Source organism: Anguilla anguilla, chromosome 5, assembly GCF_013347855.1.
Source record: "Anguilla anguilla isolate fAngAng1 chromosome 5, fAngAng1.pri, whole genome shotgun sequence".
NCBI classification, from domain to species: domain Eukaryota; kingdom Metazoa; phylum Chordata; class Actinopteri; order Anguilliformes; family Anguillidae; genus Anguilla; species Anguilla anguilla.
In genome coordinates this window covers 53,397,324-53,417,984 of record NC_049205.1, presented here as the reverse complement: position 1 = coordinate 53,417,984, position 20,661 = coordinate 53,397,324, and the positions used below count along the sequence as shown (strand labels likewise).

Sequence of the window (20,661 nt, the reverse complement as noted above, 5' to 3'; positions counted from 1 at the left end):
TGGTGTGAAATAAGGGGTGGTAATAAAGTGAACAGGAAAGCACTGACTTTATGGATGAGACCAAAATATGTTGCTATAAATCAAAGGCACGGTTTGTTTTTTACCCCTATTTTATACTTTGCCATTTCAAACTTCGGCTGAAAAGTCATATTCTATTGCAGATAAACTTGAACGCATTATTTTCACATTATCTGGAGTACTGCGGAATGACACAGATAATATGAGCAACATTTCTCGTAACTTGACATGCAATTTTGCATAATTTGGTGTTAATATGATATAATTATGTCACTGCTTGGAATGAATTGGGACACTCTCAGGGTTTAAAGTACAGTGGAGGTACATTTTGTTCTTTAAGGAACCAATTTCCAGAATGTTAAGTGAAAGTGAAGCAGGGCTCAATTTGGATACTAATGAGTACCTGTTACAAGTAAAAAATGTAGGCTATGAATGAATTATGTTTTGCTGGCTATGGGTAAAATTGTGTGTATCTGTAGGATACCACCCAAGTGACAGGTGTTTGTATTTTATAAGGCATTTTTTTATCCCCTTTTTCTAAGAGTGCAGATATAAAATGTGATCCTTTTAAAGACTGCATAAGAGGTGTCATGAGGAAGATGTGCTGGCATTTTGCTATCGGAGGACTAAATTAACAAGCTAAAAAAAAAAAAAAAACAGAAAACTGATGTTATCCAGTGTCCTTTGTAAGCTATGTTCCAGTCTGCTTCGTTTGCCAGCTCTGTTCTTCAGTCTGTGAAATAGTGAAGTCACACTAGTGCAGAGCACATAATCAGGGTACTACTACAGAACTCTATGGTGTCTTGTTGATGTGAACAGAGTATGTCAGTCACATTGGTACCATACACAGAGAGTAGGATTGCATGGGTCCTATACCAGTGCTAGGTTGCAGTAGCCTGGTTCTGATTTTCCAATTATTGGAACAGTACAACTACAAAACCCAAGATTTATTGGCCCACAGCCTCTGTTCCCCATTTTGTAAGGACCGCTTATGTTCACAATGGCTTCATATGATGCATTTCTTGTGGCAAAACTAGGATACCCTACCCAAACTAACAGCTGTGGTAGGGGTTTATTCAAACCAGAATGCTCTGTTGGGAAACACCCACATCTGTGTACAGATTTTTATGTAAGACGAGAAGCTGAAACTGGAGATTAAAGGGAAATTTATGTGGAAATGCTAATTTGTTCCACAAAAATGCATTTCTTCACACAGTTACAGATGAATGATTGAACAATGCCAGGCAAACAAATTCCTACTCCTAGGTCAACAACTCATTGTTCACCAGCACCCCACAAACCATCCCCCCCACCCACCTGCCCACCCACAGACACACACGCACACACGTGCGGGCGCACACACGCACACACACACGTGCACACACATACACATGGATTCCGATGCAGATGATTGCTTTCTTTGTAAGTCGTTCAAATGACTCATCTGGCAAAAAGCATCCATATTCAGCATCTACACCATCCTGACTGTGAACTTATTTTTCTATTCAGAATTAAGAAATGCTTCATTCCTGGGTTGGTAGATTGGCCAGTTATTACAGGTTTGGTGAAATGCATTATGATCTGATCACCATTCTAATTCACTTAGTTATGGAGCAAACATGGGCCTATACATTTATTAAGTAGTGACACATCTTCAGAATCATTTAGAATGATTTTGACAGATGTAGATGTTTTTGGCTCTCAGTAATGAGACTAGAAGGAAATGAATCTAACTATCACAGGCTTATTTGTGCGTCATTTCATTTCTGAAACGTCTCTCTTGATTTCCAACTGATTACCCACCATTGGCCCCTTTCACACATGCATCTTAACTCACAAAAGTTCCAGAAATTTTCTGTCAGCATCATGGTGAACAGAAGGGTTCGATTTTTTGTGCAAGACGTTCTTCCAATTTGCCACGTCAGGACGTTTTAAGAAAATCTTCTGCCACGGCTCTAGTGTGAGTAGAAGCAGCAGCATTCCCGGATAAAGCACACAAAAGGTTGCAATGTTCTTGGTTCTTACTGTACGTCAGACATTTTGTTGCTGGTACAATTTCTTTAATACTTTACAAAATCTGCCCTCTAAATAGTTCTTGCACTAATATATGACATTACATATAGAATATATTGAAGCTGCATTGTGTGATTTTTGTGAGGGGAAATTGGAACATTTATTTTAGGAATAGAATTAACGGTGTCGCTGGCCTTCTTTGACATGGCTTTGTCTATTGTAAGAACACTATTATAGAATTGTCATCATTGCCTCTCAAAGTGTGTGTGTGCTATACAATACTTCTTCCTGGTAAACATCTCTGTCAGATGCTTATTTTTGTAGCAAGCCGGCTAGCACCACATTGCAATGGCATATACAGCTAGCTATGTAACTTGGCTAACATTATTACCTATAACATTGTTGCCTTTTACCAAAATAACTCCTCATATTAGTATCGTTTTTTAGCCAGTAAACCATGGTTTTTTTAATATAACATTTGCTATTTCGGATTATGTAACAGGGCTATGTTGGTTAAATATGTTAGCATAAGTTTTGTTAAAACTCACTCTTCAACCGTTTTGTGTTGGTAGGAAACATCTCTGCCAAACTATTGTTCAGTTAAAGACATGCTAATGTTAATATTAATACTTGTTTTGCATTGCTTTGGAGGGTAGACATCCTGCCTTGCCTAGTCTATCCGGAAAGTTCATGTCGTGTGTGAACAAACTTGACACAAATTTTTTCCATATTGGAGACCTGTGCATGAATGGGGAAAACCACCATCTCACCTGGATAATTGAACCTGTTGTGGGTTACATGTGTGAAAGGTGCTTAGGATTGAGGTGGGCATTTATGTTTTGTATTTTATTTTGTGCATTCCTTGAAAAAAGAGTTTGCTTTGTGATCTGTTACATTAGTTGGGGCCCAGGTTATAGGCTACCCATAAGTATGACAGCAGTTTGCAAATGTTGAAAGCCACTGATATTTCAATTCCCCTTACTTGTTGTAAATAGAGAAATGGGGTAAGTCTCAGTTCATACAGTGCATTATATTGTGGGCTTTCTAATCGGGAACTAGGCCGAATGTAAAGATATTTAATGTACATGGCGAATTATGTCATGTACTGTTTATATGCTGTTCTTTGTTGCAGCCAACGTCTTGATCTGTTAAGGGTGTTAAAAACAAGTTGTTCTATTATGTTTTTCTCTCAACCTACTGATGTTGGTTTGACTCGTTGCCATTTAATTCTGGTTTTGGACTGAACAGCTCTTTTCCACAAAGGACTTAGTTTCAGTGACCAGACGTAAAAACATTCAGCAGTTAAACCTACTGCTGTTATGCAGTCTGTAATTGCATCATTTAAAAATGTCTTCCTAAATGAATCGTGTCATATAGCACATGAAAACTTTAGTTTATCTAATTTAATAGAAGGCCTGGGATGAGAATGAGATAGCCTATTTATCTATGCCAGGCACAACCATTTCTGGCATAATGTTGGCTTGACAGGGTTTAAATAGGCTACCCTTAATAGTGTTTTGAGTCATCCCTCAAAAGGAATTAGAAGTGTTCAATTAACAACAATTTACAGCTTGGTACAATTTAGGGGTTGACCTTGTGGGTGGAATGAAAACCTGTATACATGAGAATCCCAGATATACCGTATAGCCTACACAGTGCAGCTGTGTTTTTGGTGTAGTATCGGGGGTAATGTTTAATATTAGTTGTAATATGTTCCTTTTAGACATACAGTATGACCATCAGCAGGTCTGTACTCCAGAATGGATAGTAAAGAACCTTGTCACTACTGTGATTATGCTGATAAGAATGTACATGCCAGAATATGTCCTATTTTCCAGTACCCCTCCTCCCTAAAAAAAACAACAACAACCATGAACAGACAGAACAGCCCTTGGTAAAAAGGGAAGAAGGGAGCAGAGCAGAACGTCTGGTGACATTTGAAATGGCGAGCGTGAGCGTGAGCGTGAGCACAGGCGGGGCTCCCTGATGCTCTGGCTCTCCTTTTGTCCTTTGTTCCGTTGATGAGTGTGTCTTTCTTCTCCCCTCTCCTCCGACTCCTTTCCCGCTGTCTTTGTGCCTCTCGTCTGCGCGGGCAATGTGTGTGATTCCTTGGAAGGTTAGCGGGCTGGGGCACTGTTTCCTGGACACCGCCCCAACCCCCCCCCCCCCCCCCCCCCCCCGCTCTCTCGCTTGTATCTGAAAAGTCGCGTTTGTCGGTGAGATGCGCATCGTCCTTAGTTACGCTATTTGTCTCCGTCTGGATTCCAGATGTCGTCTGTGTGCACGTGGGGGAGCTCTGAGCTGATTGACAGAACCGTAGGACCCAAGCTGGGTTTTGGTTGCAGAAGCAGGTTAACATATTTGGTTTATAGCGATTTTTTTTTTAGTACCAGCCTTCTGCGGTCTTATCATGCCACTGTACTTGGTCTCACCCTTGAGGACAAAAGTTCAGTTTTTAGGACAAAAAATGCACTGATGTAGTTTCCTAAAATAGCCAGTCGAAGAGTTTTTCATTTTATGCATTTCTTCAAACAAAGTTTGCTTTGTGTTCCCTTACGTTAGTCGGAGGCCCAGCTTAAAGCCCTAAGCATCCATTGCAAATGTTGAAAGCCACTGTTTCACACCATTTCAATTCCCATTACTTGTTGTAAAAAGAGAAATGGGGCAAGTCTCAGTTCATACAGTGCATTATATTGTGGGCTTTCTAATCGGGAACTAGGCCAAATTTTTGAGGTTTAATGCACTCGGTGAATGACGTCATGTAACATAATGTCCACTTTGTCCCCTGTTTCCTGCATACTGTCTAGCCTGGCAGAAGGTGTTTCATTCTTTTTTGGGAAAAGGCTCCCTGGTGAGTTCTGAAAAAAATATTTGTAAATGGTTTAAAATCATTGTGGAAAATCAGATTTGTGATCCCTCCTTAACAAAACAAAACAAATAAAAAAGAAAATGTGTCGAAGCACTGCATTGTCCTAGAGAGGAAACGACAATAAAATATAAAACAGAACATACAGGCCTGTCCACTCCCAACAAGAGCCCGCCTGCGCAGCTGAGGTAGCCTAAATGTTCTGAACAGTTTTCCTGTCTGCAGCTCATATCTCGCCTGCACAGCTGAGTGATTGTTTAACGAGGGCGTGCTAATGAACCGCGGGACCAAAGTGAATAGCGCTGAAACTACTGCACCATCTTCTGCATGTGCCAACCGCAAGCCCTCACATTGCAACCTTTCTGGCTCCTTGTCCAGTTGAGGTCTTGTGGAGGTAGATGTCAGTTTAAATATAACGCTTTTTGAGTTGTACCAAGCTGCATATCTTTCAGCCTCTTTCATGTGAACCTCATACAGGAAATGGCTAAATTAAAGTGAGGTAATTAAATCTGACAAAACCAGGTCCTTCTTTGCCCCTTGTTTGGGCAAGTATTGTTGTGCTTTTGGAATCATTCAAAATGTTATTGATTCATAATATGTTGCTGAGGAGGGAGAAGCTCCAGAGGTACTGGGCCCACACCTGTGGTGACTGATGGCTCAAGTGGGGTTGCCATGGCAACTGCCCAGCCAGCAGTTAAATCGAGGTTAAAGGTCAAACAGAAAGCTCATTGTCCCGTGGCACAAAATTAATTTCTGCCACGGGCGGATTGTATGTCTGAAACTCAGGAGGCCCTGATCTGCGGATTTCTGCAAAAGGCAGATCGCTCTGTGGGTGAAAGAATGCTAATGTGTGGTGCCCGGCCAGCGAGGGACAGACAGACGCTCTGTGTTCCCGCTCGCCGCCCTCTGCCGAGGCAGGGGCTTTAAGTATGTGCGCCATCCTCCCGTTACGTGAGAGAAGAGGCTTTCTGGAATGCGGCGTGTCTTCTGAGGACTGCAGTAAGTGCTGACTGGCTGTTTCGTCGGCTGTAGGATCTCTTGTTGAAACGGTGTAAAATGAGCCGGACGGTAAGCTAGTGTTGCAACCTCAGCTGGTCTTTCCCCTTTTTTGTGTTCTGGGATGTTCATAGTTTCTTTTACAGCTCTTAGTTACTGAGTAAATTCAGAGAGAACAGGTTTGAAGTCAAAACGAAAACTAAGTGGTGCTAAGGTGAAGCATTTCACAGACCTTGAGTCTGAACAGGAAGTCAGACTCTGGAGGCGCTTCCTCTTTGCCGTTATACACTGACTGCGGGCCTATGGCCTGCTGGCCTGCCCGCCCTCCCAGAGCCCAAACCGCAGCCGTGCAGGCTGCTCCGGGGTACAGGAGTCGGAAGAACACGCTGTTTACCCAACCCCCCCCCCCCCCCCCCAACCCCTCTCCTGAGCTCATATCTGCCAGGGCTGCACTGCAGGACGTTCCTGTTTCTTGCAGTGATGATTCACCAACTGCCTTGAGCACTTCAGTAAAATTCTTTTTGCTTTTACATTTCGTTTGAAAATCTAGGCTAATGCAGATTCCACCTGGTCCCTGGACTCAGAAGTGGGTTGCTGAGTACCGTGATGCATCCCATTGCTGTGCTGTGTAATTTTACTGTATTAGGGACTGTAAGTAGCCTACGTAGTAATACTATGATATGCAGGTTTTGGTCCTGTCTAAGACACCACCCTAGGAACTTGTGGTTTAATCCTCTCTGAAGATAGTTTTCCTCTGAGAATAGTTTTCCTATGAAATCTGAACCCCTGCTGTACATTGCTCTTTTAAGCCATTTTAAAACATTAATTTCTATAATTTCAGTGCTTTCTTTCTTTTTCTTTTTTTGTTTGCTATGACAGATTAAACAACTGGACCTGTGGAGTGGACGGGTAAGGGCATGGTGCATAGCCACTGCTTTTGAATATATTCGGCGTAGAGCTTTAAGTAGGAGGGCGGGTTAAAAACACTTTACAGTGAACATGTTTAGCATGGGGTCATTCCGCTTGCTGATCATAACTTTATTGATTGCTGAAGTATTGAGAGAGAGAGAGGGGATGCTGAAAGGCTTTTACAAGTATGGGGAGAGAAGCCATATTAAATAGTCAGTTGGTGATGGTGTGGAAATCCCCTTCATAGAAAAGGGAACTCGCTGTGAATGTCCTGTTCAAAGACAAACATCATAGTGTACTAGAATCTTGATGGTCTGCTTTGCGGGTGAAATGGTAGAATTTTTTTAATCGGATGAACTAGATTTCTCTCCCACTGGATTGCTAAAACTGTGAGAATCTGAGTGTGTCTCACAGCTTTTTTTAGACCAGAAATGACTGTGCTTCCTTGAGACAGGACGTCTCACTGGAACACTGACCTGTTTGTGTAACTTACTGTTTCCTGATGATATAATTTTGGTGAAGACACAAGCTCAGAGATAAAGCTGACCATTCCGCAGAACTTGCAGGTTTTTTTTTTTTGCCGTGAATCACAGTGAACTGGTTGGCCCAAGGGGCAGAGACAACCGAGGCAGCTGAGATTTCCCACAATGCCCCAGGATTAGGAAATGAACGCCCTAGATGTCCTCCCTTCATTGAGCTTCTCCCAGTGGCTAAATGTTCATGTCATTTAACCCTCAACATTATTTTTATTATTTCTGTTATTTTTGGCTGGACCGCAACAGCGGGGCCAGCCCTACAAATGCGAATGTCTGTGACTGAGTGAGTGATGAAGTTACACCATTGGTCAGCCGGATCACGTGTGTTAGGTCCAGCCATATACTAGGTTTTAACCTGGTCTTGTTTATTCATTTAGCAGATGCTTATATCCACACAACCTACTATAAGCCATCATGGCAGGACACATGAAGAGTGATTAATGGCTGATTGTGTCAGTTTTGGCAAAATAAATAAATCAATGAAACGTTACAAATCATTTAGCTAAATCAAGTAAATGTAAATCAAATTTATGTTGCATGCAAAAATGTTTTGTTTGTTTGCATGTGAAGTTTCTCTGGAAAGAATGAGGCAGAGACCTCAGTAGGTTGCAGTATACTGTAGCTAGCTCTTTCATTTGCCTCTTCTGTTGATGAATTGGATGAAATCCTCTGTCTCTGATCAGCTGATCACTTTGGACATTCGCACCATACAAGAGAGAACAGCAAATGGTTTCCACCTGCAGCGCTGCAGTGTTTGTGAAGTACGACACAATCCTGCACTAATGAAACTGATGCACACAAAGCACAGTTCTGTCTCCCTAGTGGCTTTAATCTTCTTCAGTTGCTTATATGTTTGTCTTTTCTAAACCAAAGATTTCCTTGTAGTGTGATGTGAGGACACTCCTGAAAGCCAGGCTCCTGCATTCTGCATCACGAGCACGCTGGCCTATTTTTCCTTGAGCTGGAGGCTGCAGCAGCATTTGGGTTCAGGAGAGAGGAAGACGAACGACACAAAGAGCGCATAATTGGTGCTCCGTTGGTAGAATTACATAACACGGGGGACGGCTCGATCCGCATTTAACTTGGACGTTATTTTTGGGTTCATTGCTTACGGGAGTTGGCAGCAACAGCACTTTCACTGTGTCTAAGACATGCTAGGATTGTGGTTCAAAATAAATTTCTTCGGTAAGTTTTGGGAAAACTAACAGTGCATCTGGAATATAACGCATGTTCATTAATAAAGAGCTGGGAATACATAAAAAAATGTATTCCCTCATTCCTAAAATTGACCATCGCTAAAGGTTCTTACAGTTGCCATGTAGAGGTAATGTTGGATGTCTTTGATTGGTACAGAGCTGCTGTATTAAAAATGAATTAAAATGGCCGCCTGTGTGGTCACTTCCTACATCATGTTTAATATGAGGGCTCAGGGTTCGGTTTAACCTATAAACACCACAGTACTTTCAGTTTCGGAGAGTCTGTGTTTAGACCTGCGATGCACTCCAAGAATAATCGCGGCTGTACCGCAAGTGCAGGGACAAAGACTGGAGTTCCGGGGGACCGTTTGAGCCTACAGAGGTCATGCTGTTGACCTACCGGCTGTGGGCCTACTGTGGATCCTTATTAAGGCGGAAAGGAGGAAGTCAGTGTTTGTCAGACCACCTCCGGTCTGGGCAGGTAGCGCTTCTCCTGCTCGTAAACGATAACAGGACTCCCTGAGCACTTTGACTCTGAAGTGCAAAGCGTCGGTGATGCGATTGTGGCGTTGGCGTGGGGACCTCAGGGTCTCAGAGACAGCAGTGGCGGCTCCATGACGCAGCCGCGCTCTTGTTAGCGGCGTGGGGCTAACTGGGACGACACCAAACGCACCTCATTAACACCTGTGGCTCGCCGGGTGTCGCTGGCAGTGTTGGGGTCGCAGGGTCTTCATTACCCATGTTTGCTGTGCCGGCAGATCAGCAGCAGGTGTCAGAGCCGCAGAAGGGCGGCCTGTCTCTCTGGAGGACACCGAGTGCTTTGGGGGGGGGGGGGGGGGGGAGAGATGTTGCTGGCGGCGTTGATTGGAATAGCGTTCGACAGCTGCCTCGTTAGGTAAATGTGCCAAACCAGCACCGGTTAAAAGGCGTGTCCTGCCAGGTGTCATGCTGAAATGACCCTGTGTTGTCTGCGGAGGCTCCGGAGGGAAATCATGGAGAGTCTGAGCGTTTCAGCAGTAAGAGATTTTCACACCGCACGAAGCTGTCTTCATCACCTGTCCAGGTGACTATCTCTGTCAGGTATTTCTGTTTCAGCTCTGGGTAGACCCAATACAGATGTCTTGACTGAAAGTACTTTCTTTTGCCTGGCATTAAGCTGCGCCCATAATTCGTAGCTTCCCTTCTTGGTTTCTGTGGATTATGGATTGTGTGTTCAGGTCTAGTCAAACACTTCAATTAGAATTTAGGCTAGCTGTTATGAGAAGTTGTTTTACAGCGACACATCACATTTTTAGTGACTAGTTGAAGACGACAGAATCACAAGTGCATGTCAAGCTTGGTTTGTATTGTATTATGACTGCACATTGTTGGGGGTCGCACAATTTTCAGTGTTGAAACAAGGTAATTTGAGGAAAATTAATGCAAATGTGCTGATCTTATTGGCACAAGGATCCTGAGTACAATGGTTTTTTAACAGTTTTTACCGAATTTCTAAAAACATTATACATTCATAAATGCTCTTGCTTCTCTGTCTATCACTCTAACTCGCCTATTCTATCGCATAGCCCTGGGGATGGATTGCAGGGTTTTTTTTTTGTATGGATATGCATATACTGTCACACTCATATTGCTGCTACAGTGAGATTTGAAGGTACATGACGTATTTCCTTGTACTGGATGGGAGTGTACTCTTTGGTTTCTTTTTTTTGACTGTGAATAAAAGGGAGGTGTGTGCAGTAAAGTGCATTTCCTCTCAGGGTCAACATGTGGGTTCTGTTAGTGCCTGGACTTTGAGCCTGTCTGTTGTTTTGATGGAGGGTGTATTAAAAACCCTGCTTATCGCCCTCTGCAGTTCCGCAGCCCATTGTTAAGAATGTAAACCGGCTTTCAAAGGAAAATAACTGAAGGGAACAAGATCTGTGGCTACCGCAGCAAATGGTGTTTACCACAGGCATGTAGCGGGGCACAGAATGCGTATGCGTATAGCCAGTATTCTGTGCATGTTAGCAGTTTTTTTACATGCATTTATTTTAGATCCGAAGCAGTGGTGCTCTGAGCAGGTAATCCGTGATGCAATAATGCCCTGAGTGAACGCAGTGCTCAGTGGGGAGAAACGCTACCGTGCTCAGTCCGGATTCCTGTGGAAAGCTGGGCGGGGCCTGATCCGATCAAGCCTGGTTTTGATGCTGGAGGCTTTCGAAGGCTCTCATTTTGAAAGCCGGCAGAGCCAGGCGAAGGCGGGTCGCGCGTTGCTCAATCGAAATGGGCTTAGGCGTTTCACGTGTGCGCCGGTGGGAGAATCCATCCTGTTCTGCAGCTTGTCTTTTTCCCTCCCGTGCTAACAGGGGAAAGTCTGACTTGTGTTAACAGGACTGTTTTGCAGGCATCGGGGTGAGCACTATGTGCAGTTACCCAGGGCAACACCGGGGTTTTAGCGAGGCCGTTCTGGAGAGGCAACTGTGTATTTTTTCCTCAGTTGAAAGTGAGGAGTACCAGTGTATTTTCCCTGGAATTTACCTGGATTTAACTTCATTTTGATTTTAGATTTTTTGAGTTATGGTGAGTACTTCCTGTCTATACTACAAAAGTTGCAGGAATGTTCATTTTGCTCTCCATGGACATGTAATCTAGATTGGGCTTTGTAGTGCTGTTAGACGGGCTTCATGTATCCCACAATGGGTCGCTATAAGGTGTTTTCTCTGTCACTGAGTCCAGTAAACCAGTGGGTGTACTGCGAGTCCCACTTCTTGGTCCAAGGCTGGTGACCCCTGCCGCGATGAGCGTGGGCGGCCCTGTTTACTGAGCGTTGGCGCGTAGAGCTCCTGGCCGCGGTTGGCAATGGCTGGCGCGACATATCGCCACTGCACCTTTATTATTCAAAATTATGAATATTTATGAGGTGAGTTCATCCACGGGGTCAACTTTTTGAAAGGAGTCCAGGACAACAAACCGTTATGTTTCAGCCAATCGGAATCATCCCATGAGAAAATGGAATCATGGAGGCGCAACAAAATAGACACTACGCTACGCTAATAAATATTTTTTTTTTAAAGAGTAGAGGGAGTATATGAGACCGGTGCTGCAGGTGAAGTCTGTTAACTGTGCATTATGACCTGGGGGAAGGGGGAGAACGTGGTTAGGTACTGCCCTTTACATTTACAAAGCCCCCGAGGGTGGGTTATATAAGAAACCGGATCTGCCAAACAGGTGTGCATTCTGGGTGACTTTCAGCATGGAAGACGAAGGTCTGGGCTGATGTATGACGGTGCAGTTTGCTTCTAATGAGACATTCGCTGGCTAAAAATAGCACAGGAATGCGTTCACAGGGATCTTCATATGTCAGAACCACACGGCAGACTTGAGCTTTGGCTTCGCTCCCCAGGAACATACAGGGCAGTGTTCACATTCCCAGAATTCCCCCAGCGCTCAAAAGAAACGGTTCCATTTGTGGGAGCCATGCGAGAAGCGTTAGCGCATGACTAATACGTGCTAAGCTCACCTGTGTTGCCTCACTCCACCTGCTCCACCTGCTCCATGTGTCTTGGCGGATGGGAGTACGAGCGGGGTGGGATTTTTGCGGTTTGTTCTTAAATCAATTTAATATACACACACAAAGTGACATTGCACTCCTCCCAGTCTGCATGAACCCTCCGTGAAGTCACCTCGCCCTCTGGAGTGCGCATGAAAGTGCCTGCGGTGAGCTCAGAGATGCAGATGGAGATGCTAACTGCTGTGCGGTCTGGCCTGCGACTAACCTGCAGCACGTGCAGCCCCTGGAGGCATCCGTGAAGCTCCGCTCATTAGCATCCACAAGTGTCCCCTCCACGTGTCAGACATTTTGAGAGGACAGAAGTGTGCAGTCATAGCAACAGAAGTGTGTATGGTGGGCAATGGATAGTGTGAAATGAGCATGGCGGGCAATGGATAGTGTGAAATCTTCTTCTTCTTTCGTATCCTACGTCAGACTGTGCTTGCCCACTTGTTTACACAAAGCTGGGCCCGGGAGAGTGTACATGGCCAGGTCTTCTGTGGTGCAGGTCGCTGTCAGCAGTGGGCATCTCATGAGGTGGTCCATGGTCTGCGGCTCTGTTTTTGCAGCCACACATGGTTGAGCTGGTGGAATATACCCATTTGCAAAGGTTCGTCTTACATCTTCCGACTGCGACACGAATACGGTCATAGTGTGAAATGAGTATGGTGGGTTATAGTGGGCAGTGTGAATGACGTATAACGAATAGTGTGAAGCGTGTATGGTGGTTAATGGATGGTGTGAAGGGTGTGTGGTGGGTTATAGTGTAAAGTGTCTATGGTGGGTAGATGAAAACTACAGCTCTTAGTGCAGGTTCTTTTCACAGGTAGTCGGCCTCTTTAAGTGGGAGAGAGTGCTCTCATTCAGGGTGGGGCTGTGGAAGGGTCAGCCTTTTAATGGGGATTTAATTTAATTCTTTCCCTGTGAATCAAAGGGGGAAATGAGATGTTCCATGGCGCAAGAGTGCGCATTGTACTGCGCTGCTCCGTTTAACATGCAGGGAAAAGTGAGTTCCTGGTTCCCTTTTATCCTCCTTTTGATCAGAGGAGTTTTTTGTGCCTAGCTGAACACAATGTCCCATTTGCAGGCAGTCGGCACTCAGAGTAACCTGCTAAAAGCTTGCATATCTCCCTGTTATTGGGTATAGATAATGTCTTTGATAATGTAGCCTTGTAATGTGAACTAACTGTCCTCAGGCCTGGGCGAGTCTGTATGTGCAGCAGTCTTCGATTAGAGCCTCTTTTACTGACTGTAGCTAAGTCCAGTCTGGAAACGCAGTGTTTCATTTTGATCAGAGAACTGCAGGGTTGTTTACTGTGGCAGGGCTGAATATTTTGTTCTTTGCACAATATTTTTGTTGAATTGATAGCTATGTGGTGTTTTAACATGCACTTATTTTTCTGTGAGAGCTGAATTCAGAGGCAAATCTTATCTTGGGCAAGGCAGGCAACTCCGGGCAGTAGGGGGCGGGAGGGTGGAGTTTTAGTGGAGCTGTGGGTATCATGATGACTGTGGAAGTTGTTCAGGAGGGCTCCATGGCATTTTCCCCAGAATCACATGTCTGAATTGTGTCTGAACCGTGGTTGTTTGTGTTGTTATTCCGATGAACAGCAGTGTTGACAGCATTTCCACATCTCCTCCACGGCGTAAGGGGTGCGCTTGTGAAATAACCGACAGGACTCTTGCAACAGGTTTTTTTACCCAGTGTTTCCTAAACATCCCTTTGCTTTTTTTCTCGACGTCAGGCGGAGCATGACCCAGTAGAGCCGTAGACCCGCGTAAATGTCGGAGCCGGCGCAGAAGAACGACGGCGGGACGGCGGAGGCAAGTATGGTCGCGGCGGAGCGCGCGAGCGAGCGAGCGAGATGTGTGCGCGCGTGAGAGAGAGAGCGTGTGCCGTCTGTCCTCCTGTCCGCGCTCGTGCTCTCCGACTCACGGAGCGCAGTGTGCACGTTTCTGTCTTTCCCCGTCACGTCTGACTCGCCCTGTTTTGCAATAACACCTCTGTGCCACTGTGTCAGCACAGCATCTGGCTGCCGGCCATGCGTGTCCTTTTAACGTGAGTAGATGTAACGCCCGTTCTGTAACGGGCATGGCTGTCTGTCTGTCCCTGTCTTCTTTTCTGTGTTTGTGTCATTTCATTGTTCTCTAGCTCACACTTTGGAGCACCCAGTTTGTGATGTATGCCTGTACCATCAGTACAGTGTCTTCTGTCAGGTCAGGTAGACATGCGCCAAGGGCCATATTTACTAAGACCTTTTAGCACACGCAAAACTAATAACACAACCAGTGATTGGTGCAAAACAAATACCATGACCAGCCATTGGTCATGTTATTGGTTCTGCGTGTGCTAAAAGGTTTTGTACATGCTTCCTTAGTAAATCAGGCCCTCAGTACGTAACCAGCCTTCAGAAATTGGGAGGATAGAGATAGAGGTGCTTCTTTTTCCTCTGGAATGCTTCCCACCATCTGACCTGCGGCGGTAATGCAGCTCATGCAGAGGTGACAGGCGGCCTGCAGATGCCCCAGTGACCACCATTACAGGATGAGACAGGGGGGTTCTGCTACAGGCAGCCACGCCCCGCCCTGCCCCGCCCCGCCCTGCAGGATTCCCACTCAGTTGGTGCACAGTACGGACTCCTCACCGTGCTGAGAGTCACCATACTAGTGGCATGTGCCACTCCGGTGTCCCATCTGTTCTTATCTAATGAGTCTAAAAATCCTACTGGGCTGTCATGAGATTGCGGGCAGTGAAAAGAAATGTGAAAAGAACAATAACAGATATTAGGAAGATTTTCAAACGGGGCACTTCACAGTAAAACGATGCGGTAAAAATAAATGCGTTGACACCCAGTATAAGAGCATCTGAGTGGGTATGTGACAGACCTGCATCTCCAAGCAGTGCCATCTACCACCCTGTTCAACGTTCTACGGAGGAAACTGTGAAAGATGTACTTGCCTTCATCTGAATTTATTTTTATTATTTTATTCTCCTGACTTCAACCGCCAGGCCCATAGCCAGGAATCTATTTCTGTCCGTCTCAGAAAGCATACTTTTCCATGTCAGCCACTGATCTGAGGATAATGTGTTTTTTTTTTCTTTTCTTATGCTGGCTGCCTGCATCCCTCTGAAAGGCTGCTCTCGCTCGTTTCCAGCGGCGTTATTAAGAGGATGAAACAGCCCCCGATGCTGAAGAGAAGGAGACTTTTTCTGATCTTGTAGCGTTAGCGATGGAGCTGGCTAGTCGAATGTAATGTCAGTTTGCGGATTGCGTGCGGTGTAGAACTTCGGCATACTGGTACAAACTTTATTTGCTACAGCTCTCATGTCTGTGTGGGAATCGGGTTAGAGCTGGTGCACAGGGCATGTGCAGGAATTCAGAGCAAGCTGCTTAGGAGAGGTTTCAGGGGTTTAGTGATGGAGTATTCGGAAGTTATTACCTTACCCACAGCACAGGAAGAACAGACCATTTCGCTCAACATGACTGAGCGTCACCTGTATTTGGCAGGGTGGGTGGTGTTAATTTCAGACCTTGCAAATCGGACCTGAAATTTCAGGCAGACCGTAGGGGTTTTTTTTGGGGTGGGGAGGGGGGGTGCATTTGAACCCAAGGACCCCCTGGCTATGTGCCTCTCCTCCACATTCCTAGGACTCCAGAACAGTATAGCCTTTGCACTGAGCATATTTTTCATGCCATTGCCTTGTAACTTCTTGTCACGACTTCTTGGGCTATTGATAGAATATCGCCAGATCAGCTTGTGCCTTTAGCTAGCATTGGACATTAACATTTCTCATTAATTGAAAGTGATCGCAGTAAAACACCTCACTGTCATTAGACGGCCCATTGTAACATTTAAGACCTGTTCCCCCACAGTTCAGTTTTCATACAGAAAATATTCTGTTTCAGAGCCTGTAGCTGTTTCGGTTTTAGAGCAAGGGAAGTTTTACTTTATTTATGTGGAAAAAATATATGGAAAATGTAAAATTCACTTGAAAAGGTGACTTCAGACTTTACGTGCGTGTATGAAGTTTAGGAGTCATACTGTGGTTGTCAGTGCTCTGAATGAAGACTGAGGCTTCCAGGTGTGTTTGTTTGCTGCACAGTGGATACATTCCTGGCACAACCTAACCTTTGTTTTCTTATAGAATTAAACTCCAAGAGAGGGTTTGGTTAGAAGTAGAATGAATACATGTCACCTGGTGTGTGCTTGGCATAATATGATAGACCTACTATGACCGACCTACTTTCTCTGTGGTTTGTTGTTTTTGAGACTCATATTGACTTTTTTTTTTGTAAAATCCATTAATAATTTGAAACTCACCGTACATGTTAAAGCACTACGATCATAAGACATAATAGTGATGTTCCAGGACATGTTTGCACTTCCTGTCATCACGGCCAGCTAAAAACCCGAACTCCCTGGGTGGCACTGGTGCCAATTATGTGCCCTGTGTGGGTGCCAGCTGCGGGCAGCACTGGCACGGTCCAGATTCAGTACCAGACCGCGGAGGCACATTCAGGCACTTGGCACAGTGCTTTAACAGGATGAGCTGCCCAGCGGCCTCAATTTGGAAACATTTTAATTGCTGTTCATGTTTTACTCATCAGACAAACAAACCGAATGCTTTTACCAACAAGCTGAAAATGTTTGCCCTTGAAGACGCTGCCTGTATTAAATGACACGTTAATTTCCAGTGGACAAAAAGTGCAGGGGTTAGCTTTGCCAGTTCAAAGTTCTGGTATGTTCTGAAATGTGCACATGATCGCATTGGCGCACGTGCTGTGCGTGTAGGTCTGGAATATAGGCTGCAGTTAAGCAGCAGGGAGGAAGCAGAGCCAGAGCAACAGGCAGAGAGCCTGTGGATCGCTCAAGCCCCTCTAATTGAATCCAACCCCACTGACAGCCCCTCCTGTGCTGCAGCAGGTTGATATCGAGTGATATGGATTTTTCCGGTTTCGTAACACGATCGGGTGACTTCCGATGGCATCGGTAAATAAGCTCGGCTGCGTTCGCCGTGCTCGATAGAGCAAACGGCACCAATTAGGGGGGCGGGGAACGAGAGCATCGGCTCCCGCTGAAACAGCCTGACCTGTCAGAGCTGTGCTGCGCGGTGCGGGTGTTTTAACACCGGAAATATCGATACGGGGTCAGCGACCGGGGGCAGGATCCATACGCAGTCGAATATGTAGTCAGTCTCCGCTTCGCTGATGGTACATCACAGCTGACTGCTGCACAAGGGGCAGCCTGCTTTACACCCAAAACAGGGAGAGATTCCTGGGAAGCGTCCCGGAGTTTGGTCAGAATTCTCCCTCAGCAGCTCGCCGTTGGTTCTCTCTGTCCTGCCCTGCCGTGTGGTGTTTGCAGTGCTGTGCTTCTCCTGCGGGTGACTGCCACGGTGCCGGTGTGGTGTGTTGGTGATTGTTCCCAGGCAGCGTTCATGCGTCCCAGGTCAGCGCTGTGCCGGAGGCGTTGGTCGCCGGTCGATGTGCCCCCCCCCCCCCCCCAGGATGACCTTGCTACGGAACTTTAACCCCACATGTCAAAGGCTACACCGCCTGCGAAAAAGTGACCCAATTCCAATTTTTTTTCCTCACGTGTGGCGCAGATCGGATATGTGCTACGAACGTGTAAACAGGAAAAAGCACTTGGAATCGGATATTTTCAGATCCGTTTTGGGCCACGTTCATATGTGGAAATAAATCTGATAGGAATCGGATATCTGCCATTTTCCCAGTCGTTCCAATTGACGTCATTAAAATGCGATATTTTCATACTTTTTGCATTTGAATGACGCTTAACGTATTTCACATGCACAACCACTCTCCGCTGGTAGCAGGAAATGTTAAAAGAAGTTAAACGGGGGACGAAGGTTCAGTCCTGTGGCGCAGGCCAGAATACAGGGGATTGCTCGTTGCGGACCTAAGACGCTTTGAAAAGCAGCTGCTTAAATGATCATTTCTCTTTAGTTTTGAGTCTGTTGTAGTGATGTGGTCGTGGCGCCGTGGTTGTTTACTTTCGTATCGGTAACCAAGCCCTCGTGTGCGCATGTGGGTTGTTACCAGTGTAAACCGTGTGGGCACAGGTATCAGATGTGGGTCGCTTTAAGAAGTAGATGTGAACAGGCGGTTAAAAAAAATTGGATATAGGCAAAAAATCGGAACTGGGCAGCAAGGCCGTGCAGTGTAAACGTAGCCAGAGAGTCTGTGCAGAACCGGTTAACGAGCGTGTAATGCAGAGCTTGTGGGACACGTGTCTCGATGGGGCACGGCTTGTTACCGGCGTGTAATGCGAGCGTAACCGAACAGGCCGATCGTATGCAGGACCGGTTGTTACGAGCGTGATGGTGATGTATGTGGAGCGCCAGGTTTTTAGGGGGAGCCCTTTGTGTGCTGCTTTTACAGGGGCTGGCCTTGCCGGCGGCCGCGTAACCAGATCTGCCGCTAATGTTCCAGTTCTGTACGCGCGCTAAACGCCGTGCGCCTGCTGTCCTTTGTGACTGACTAACTGACTGGGCCTCTGCAACCGCGTTGAAAGATTGATGAGGCTTTTTCTCGGCCTTTTTGCTTTGAAGGCCTGTGTTGTTCTTCACCTTCTTAAAGTGCTGTGTGTACACAGCACCTCGCCTAGTGTGTGTGGGATACACAAGAGTCTGTCCTTGTGTCACCCCTACATTGGTAGTATATTTAAAGTACCTGTGATAAATACTGTTTCCCTGGGCTCTGAGGGGGCCAAGCTGAGGTTGTTGTGCTTAATCCCGTGACTCTGGACTGTCACCATGCCAGCTGTTGCCGGGTCTCTATGAGCACATGCAGTACCAGCACTCAGGGCGGGAGGGTTTCAGTAGGCAGGGTATGCCCTCCCTCATTGCGCTATAGCACCTCTGTCTGGTCTTCAGGCTCCTGCAGTCTGCCTATGCCAGCTGTAGCAGTAAGGATTGAAGAGCCATGAAGAGCACCTGGCTGCCTTTTAAAGAGTACTGCAGCAGTGGGACAGGCCTGCAAGTATGATTAGCCACTCCAGAAAAAAAATAAACAGTGGAACTAAAAAGCAATGCTTTCAGCATTAGGACCCATTCATAACACTTTAACTGTTCTAGCACCAGAGACTGGCCCAGATGGGAAACCTAGGCTTTGCCCAAAAATAAACCTCTTTTCTTGGCCTCGGGTTAGCGTTTGCCCCATGAAACCTGAGGATGGCCTGCAGCCTCGCAGAGACTCAGAGAGGGAAGGGAGTCGCTTTTTGGGCCGTGTCAGGCAGCGCCCCGGTACTCCGGCCTGGAACCCAGTCTGGCCCTTTGGGAGAAATGCGTTACAGAGAAGTGTTCTGTCCCACGGCCTTCCTCCGAACAGACAGACAGCAGGGCGTCCATGCCCCACAGAGAGGGCCTTTTTTACTCTTTAAAGAAAGGTCAGACTGCCACCTCAGAAGGGGTGCTATTCATCCAAATCCTTCCCGCTGTTATCAAAACGTCCCTTTTCTCTTTCACAAAGCGGTCGCTCGCCATTCTGTGGGAGGTTCGGATGATCTGCACAACTGGTGCTAAGTACACATGAAAACGTTAAAAAATAATATACCTGTCCAATAAAGATGACTTTGTTACTTGAAAAAAATTGTAAATGGGGAAATTATGGCTTGTGCTTGTATATGCGTCATAAGCAGCACAAATATGAATGGGTTACTGAAATGAGGGGCCTGCAAGCCGCCTGATTACCCACAATTCCTCAAATGGACAATGGGGCACTTGGCACAGTGTGCACAGCATGGGCGGGACAATGTCAAATTGCACCCCCTCGTATTTCACCCTTTAAATGTAGCTGGCATGCAGACCCTTCCCCCGTCAGCGTGAAATGCCATGCAGAGGGCCTTCCCATCATGCTCTCTGGCGCGGGGGGAGACTGACTGCAGGATGGATGTGAGCGCTGAATTTGGGCCCCCGGGTGGTGCCCCCTCCCGCGGGGAATGGCCTTTTCCCTCCGGATAATTCCGCAGAGCGCTTGTTTCATAGCTCGGACATCAAATAATCCGCTCTCCTGCGTGCATCATCTTTTGTTTCGCCGTTGCTTGCGAAAATCAGGATCCGGTAACCCTGCTGGAAATTTGACTGCCTTTACCCCCCAGCAGTTTTCTTCCTTATGCATAGTGAATACTTTATTATTCACAGTTTCAATTAAGTTTGTGCCTCCTATATTAAGGCATTCATTAGTTTTGCAATTGTGCTTTGCATGACTGCATTTGATAGATGTTTTGGCTGCAGCTGGAAGTTGCCCTGGAAACAGAAGTGTCACTCAGTCATTCACACATTAAGTGTGACAGTTATTATTAGAAAGAACAAAAAAAAAAAGGCTGTGGTATTTATTATGTTGGGTATATTGGCTTAAATACCCCTCTGGGCCTACATGCCTGCCTATGCTCAGGCATTCCCTTCTCTCGCTTCCCTGTGAATATGAGAGCTCTCCAGCCCTCGGTGGTCCTCTGAGACGGTCCATCAAATATGGATGAGCTGCTGCATAATAGATGGAGAAAATTAAGGAGGGGGGCACGGCAGTGACCTTCACTTTGACCCCTCCCTTGAAGTCCTGTACACAGCGTGTCCTT

General features: G+C 46.0%; 1 protein-coding gene across 4 annotated transcripts in view; it reads left to right on the top strand.

Moving 5' to 3' along the window:
- Positions 1–20,661, top strand: part of osbpl5 (oxysterol binding protein-like 5) — a 46,586-nt gene that overhangs the window by 2,957 nt on the left and 22,968 nt on the right. For 3 of the 4 annotated variants that reach the window (XM_035417806.1, XM_035417805.1, XM_035417808.1), the window contains exon 2: positions 13,809–13,887. In XM_035417806.1, the coding sequence (XP_035273697.1) occupies positions 13,846–13,887 (42 nt within the window). In that variant the 5' untranslated portion in view covers positions 13,809–13,845. Of the gene's footprint in view, positions 1–11,073; positions 11,094–13,808; positions 13,888–20,661 lie in introns of those variants that run through there. The other variant, XM_035417807.1, reaches the window with a different exon arrangement.